Below are 6,100 nucleotides of genomic sequence, written 5' to 3'. Positions count from 1 at the left end.
TTGTGATAGGTACAGAGATATTTAGGTTACCATGATTTGAAAGTGCATTAATTTTGATATTATAATTAAGTGTGCATTGTAAAATATTATATTAATTTGAAAATTTATTTAATATAAAAGAAAAACATAGAATGCCTTGTTTTAAATAAATTGTCGAAATATTAAATTATTTTGCTCAATATATGTATATGTTTTTGAAAAAGTGAGTTTCAAAAAGGGAATAGATTAAAAAAAAAATAAATTAAAATCATTCGCATATTTTGACATCCATTTATCTGTGCGTTTTCAAAACGGCGTCATCGTCAAACTTAGAATTTCAAGAAAGTATAAAATTTTAGAAAATTCAATAAAGTACCAATATGGACGATATGTTTGAATTATCTGAAGATAACCAAATTCACTTGTCTAATTTGAGATCGAAAATCATTCGAGAAATTAATACTGCTTTGCTTAAAGTAAGTCGAAAAATTTATAATTGAATGGGTTCATAATTTTAATGTAATCCATTTTATAAATGTGTTACAATAATTAGATATGAAGAAGTTCCACTTTAATGAAACAAAAACAAAAATTTTATTAGTTTCAACAAAATATCGTCTTTGATAACGACTTTTGCTTTATAGGATACACAACAAGCGTTACGTGATACGAAAAAAGCAGAATTAGAATTGTTTTCTTCTAATACTCAGCAATTTGGGATTGAAGAGTTTGCTACAAGGAAAGATGCGCTATATCCTAAAACTCTTAAAGATGACAGTAAGCAAATATTTTAATTACTTTATTCATTCCTAAAGGCCCCATTTATGTAATAAATACATATTTCTATTGCATTAAGATTTACAGTATAATGACTCCCCACTGGCACATACTACAGCTCGAAAGCCACAATGTCTTGATAACGAAGGCGGACAATTTCAGTTTGATTATGCAACTTTGGACAACATACAGAGACAATTGTGGGAAATGAGAATGAAAAAGTCTGTCACTAATAGGGCACGTCACGGTGCATGTTCTCAAGAATGTGATTTGAAAGAGCCCATCCATCCCACTTATACGGAAAAGCAATACGTGGACATTATGAATCAAATATATTTGCATAATTTAAAAAACGCTTCCGAGAAAAAAACTCTTAATTTAGACAAGAAATATATGAAAACCTTTACAGGATACATAACAAACTTTAACACAAATGAAAAGAATGAAATATTGTCTATGTCTTTGCAGACAGAACATAATGAAATGGTATCCTTTGAAGCAAATGCTACTCAGAATACAACTCCAAATGACTACATTATTATACTGAGCAAAGTTGAAGAAATTCAGAATAATGACAGTGCAAGTAAACTAAATACATTATATGTAAATAAAAAATTTATAGAACCGCAAAATATATTTGATTCGGAAACAGACATTAGTCTTAGAAACGATAGTAGTTACGAGGATATGATTGATGGAAATAAAGTTATAAATAACGCACATTATCCAAATTACACACTCACGAACTTATCTCAAAACCAATGTGTGAATCAGAATCTGATGGAAGCTGAGAATATTGAGAAAAATACAATTCCTCATGAATATTGCTCTGATATGGATAGCGACTGGTTAATTGATTTCAGCGATACTATTCTTACCAACAGTGACGGCGTTGAAAATTCTTCTTCCGGCATTGAATGCTCAAATAAAAACGATAGAGAGCAAGACTTAACTATTTCCAATTATAAAAATGAAACTGAAGTAGAATATGAAGCAAAAAAGAAGAATGAAAAAAATGTTGTAGGAAAGGAAGACAAAAACAATGCGCAGGAATCAAATAACACAACAGTAGTACAGAATTGCGGCAGTACAGAGACCCCTAAATTCGAAAAAAGTACCGTTAAAAACAAACTACAAATAACACCGCGTTGTAAAAATTATTTAAGTCAAAATAACAAAAATGATACCCTGGCATCGAACAGAGTAAAAGCAAATAAGTTTACTAAAGATGGAAGTCAATCAAAGCAGGGCGAACTGAACAGTTTAAAGACTGTTATCCCACGTTATCCCAATTATCTTCGACATTATAATGACCCCAATTTTCTAGTCAATAAGAAAGTTGCAAAATCTCATGATCAAGTCCCTGATGAAATCATCAAGCATCCTCGATATCCAAATTACCTAAAGGGTCACAATGTAACCAAAGTTAATGTGAATAACCAAATCAAAAAAACAGTGAAGAGCAATGTTGCATCTAGTATGGTTTTGCCCACCAACTTTAAAAAGATAAAACAGAAAGCCAATTTAGCTATGAGAAAATCTTATACAGATAATCCAATTATTCCTCGTTCTAATAAAATTCCTCAAATAAAAGAAGACAATGCAAAAGGAATGGTTTCTAATGTTAAGAAAATTATTTTAAAGCATACGTCTAAATCAGAAAATACAAAGTCTTCAGTAAAATCTGTAATTTTCTGCAGACCTGATGCCAAAGATTTAAACACATCTAAGCAAGATGAGATCAGAAATTTTACTGCTAATAACATCTGTGTGCAGTTGGAGACGATCGATAAAGTTAATGCTACAGAAAATGATGAAGCGAGTGAAGAGATTGCAGCCAAACTGGTGTCAAATGGCTTAAAAAAGTGTGGGGAAATGCCGAAAGTGGAAAATGTGGCAGCATGTAAAGAGATTGAATCTGATGAAAGTTATGAACAGAGTGAAAAGATTAAAACTGAACTGGACTGCAATGAATTAAAGGGGTGTGAAGAAATATCGCAGGTGAAAAATACGGTAGGGTATAAAGAGCTTAAATCTGATGAAAAGTGTGAACAGAATGTAGTGCAACTAGTTTCAAATGGCTTAAAGAATAATACACAGATACCGATACTGATTAAGGATGATGCAGCAAGTGAGGAGATCAAGTATTTTGAAAATCATAAACATAGTACACAGGATGCAGTCAAACCTATCTCATGTAGCTTAATGTGTAATAAGGATACATCAAAGCTGAATAATGAGACAGCAAGCAAAAAAGCTAAATTTTATGAGAATGATGGGTATATAGAAGAGGTTGTAGCCAATCAGTTATCAAATGGTTTACAGGAGAATAAGATTTTAGCCAAGTTTAAGCAAGACTCAAAAGGATTTAACAAAATTGAGGAAATTCCAAATGAGATAAATGAACAGTTAAGTGAAAAAATAAAAACGGATGAAAATTATGAACTCAGTGAGCATGCTGAATCCAAACATAACTCAAATTGCATAAAGGAACACGTGACAATATCGAAAATGATGAATAAGGTTGCAATTGAAGAGGTTGCATCTCATGAAAATTATAACCAGAATGAACATATTGCAGCTAAGGTAGTTTCTGATGGATTTAATAAAAATGAAGTAAACTCGAAACAGATTGATATGACAGAAAATGAAAAGACTAAAATTGTTGAAAAATCTGATAAAAATGAACAGGTTACAGTCAAATTAATCTCAAACGGTTTAAAGAAGAATGAAGAAATACCGAAACAGATTAATAAGGCAACACGTAGAGAGTTTAATTCTGGGGAAGATTATGAACAGAGTAAACAGGGTTCAGCCAAATTGCAATCAAATGGTTTTAAAATGCATGAAGAAATACCGACGATAATGAATAAGGTACCAACTGAAAAGATAAAATCTGAAACTGTTAAAATAAATAATTTTCAACGAAATTTCAATAATTCAGAAAATCAGACAGCAAAATTCAACATCGAAAAATTTATAAATGCAACAGTTAATGCCATCCAAGACTTGCGACACAGCGGTAGTATTCCCGGTGATAAAATTGTTGAAAAAGAAGTTACAGTATTCAAAGATGGCATGGAAGTTAAGACTAAAACTCTAGTGAAAAACGAATACAAACTAGAATATGAAACGAATTTTGGGGAATCAGATGAGCGACCTAAAGAGTCTTAAATTATAGATCAGCATATTATTGAAAAGATTTTAAATGTACCAATATATGTATGCACTTCTGAGAATGCTAAAGATAATGTGCCTCTGAGACAAGACTAAAATCAAACAAAATTTTAAACTGTATAAGTGATATTTGTTTAACTATTATTTACGTATATTTTATTAAAATATTTTGGAAAAGTTTACATTGTATTTAGTTAGATATGCAATTTGAATATTGTAGATGAGAAACATTCTATCTTATATCGATTGATTATAAAAGATTCAACAAAATTCAGTTTGTTTTGCATGTAATATTATATTGTGGAAAAATATTGAGAAGAAACTTATTTGTTTGGAAAATGAAAGAACCATTGCTTAATATTGCAGTAATAACATTTGGTATATGATATAGATATGGAATCATATAGAGTACATTTGTCATATCTTGTCTTGAACACCTTGTCATAAAATTATTTAATGTAAAGAACGGCAAAGATTTCAAATTTTTAAAAGAACCTCTTCTATAGTAAGGTTACAAATAATTATTAGATGTGCGGTCGATTATAGTAGAAACTACTAGTCAAAAAAAGTCCAAAACAGCTAAACATATATTTACTCATAACTCTTTATACTCCGTGCTATTGTGCTATTAAAAATACTATTTTTAACATTTTTTGAATACAATTATAATTTTTTGTTACTGTAAGGAATACCAGTATTGCTACAGTGAGCCTAAGTTTCGATCCACATGCGGCCCGCGACATGTTTTTATTCTACTACAATAACTCAAATTTTCTTTTGGTGTACTGGTAAAACCACATTATTTTATTTTTTTAGTATACCAAATAAATGAATTTAAATTGATAAATTAATAAAACTAAATTTAATATTATCACCGTATTTTAATATTTATCGAAAACAATTATGAACGTACCTATGTATTTGTTTCTGCGGTCCCCAATCCATACAGTGATTTGTATTAGATCATTTTAATTGCATTTTAAATAAATAAGGATATGCATTTTATATGTGTTTTGAAAGTGTTTTTTAATTTAATAAGTTATTATTTTTGTATTATTTTTATCTTTTATTTGTTACATAAAAATAGTACTGCGGAAGTCATAAAATTGTTGGGGTTCACTTACAATATGACAATAAGAAGAATGCACTGAGAAACTCGCGACCACCTACTACAAAGGACGTATCAAAATATTTGTAGAAATATCTCAGCTCTTCTGATATAATCCAGTTTACGAATATTCGTTATTTTATAAAAGGATATATTTTTTTTATAATACAATATTATCCCAAAAAGAAGATTAACGCATATTTTCCAAATTAAACTAAAAATTACATTGTTTTGCTTATATTTAACAATAAACATTAAAATCTGTTCAAATAACAAGTTTTATTTAATAAAGAGTTTCCTTAAATTAATTGGAATTCATATATATGTGTAAATATTGCTTAAAAAGTGAGCAACAAAAAATATTTCTACATTGTATGCAAAATTTTTCCTAGAATGACTTACCCAGTTTTTAAAATAATAAAATTTTCATAAGTCATGCAAGATAAAGATACTTCATAAAAAATTTCATCTTTCCCAAGCTTGAATAATTTGCTGTTTTAGTTCTTAAATTAAATTTATATGCCAAAAGTTCAAAATGATTTGCTTGGAAATCCTCTTTTATGAACAATACCCCTTTATGTAGGTACATAATGGATTTGAACACAAAAAGGGTACCCTATGGAGTACTTTGGAACATGTAGAGTTTTTAGTCTCTTTTTGCTAATAAATAAATTTGTAAAAGTAATCCAAAATTTTGATTTTAATCTCCTCATAAAGAGAAACTTCCTCTGGTGCTAATTAACTTCAAATGTTTACACAAAATTTTATGTGGGTGCGCCACTGGTTCCTCGAGATTTTCACAATCTGCGTCTGTGGAAATTGTCGCCATGCTGAAAGCAGCACCAGAAATTATTAAAAGTGTTGATAAATTGTTGTCACGAATTTTGTGGTAAAATGTCAGATTTTTTAGTTAAAAAATATAAAGTGGAAGCGTTAAACGGAAAACCACAATAATTTTCACTTAAAAGTACTTCATCAAGGAAAAGCGTATCCGTTTTTGACCACAAAACTCATAACAAAATAAAATTTAAAATTATTTCTACAATTTTCCGAAAAAAT

The 6,100-nt window shown here is 29.5% G+C and overlaps 1 protein-coding gene across 1 annotated transcript; it reads left to right on the top strand.

The window, feature by feature from the left end:
* The first annotated feature begins 359 nt into the window (after positions 1 to 359).
* On the top strand, positions 360 to 3,930 carry LOC119673935. Its single transcript, XM_038085052.1, has 4 exons — positions 360 to 455; positions 624 to 756; positions 836 to 1,339; positions 1,409 to 3,930. The coding sequence occupies exons 1-4, from the start codon at positions 360 to 362 to the stop codon at positions 3,928 to 3,930; spliced, it is 3,255 nt and encodes a 1,084-aa protein (XP_037940980.1).
* Positions 3,931 to 6,100: the final 2,170 nt, after the last annotated feature.

The sequence above is a fragment of the Teleopsis dalmanni genome, chromosome 2 (genome assembly GCF_002237135.1).
Source record: "Teleopsis dalmanni isolate 2A chromosome 2, ASM223713v2, whole genome shotgun sequence".
Lineage (NCBI taxonomy): Eukaryota > Metazoa > Arthropoda > Insecta > Diptera > Diopsidae > Teleopsis > Teleopsis dalmanni.
The sequence above is the reverse complement of the archived record's forward strand: the minus strand, read 5'-3'. Positions and strand labels throughout refer to the sequence as shown.

Bases quoted from the DNA above. Each gene is read 5' to 3' on its own strand.
- LOC119673935 (XM_038085052.1), top strand. From the start codon at position 360: ATGGACGATATGTTTGAATTATCTGAAGATAACCAAATTCACTTGTCT. The intron at 456-623 runs GTAAGTCGAAAA...TTTGCTTTATAG, and splicing joins TTAATACTGCTTTGCTTAAA to GATACACAACAAGCGTTACG. The intron at 1,340-1,408 runs GTAAACTAAATA...ATTCGGAAACAG, and splicing joins TCAGAATAATGACAGTGCAA to ACATTAGTCTTAGAAACGAT.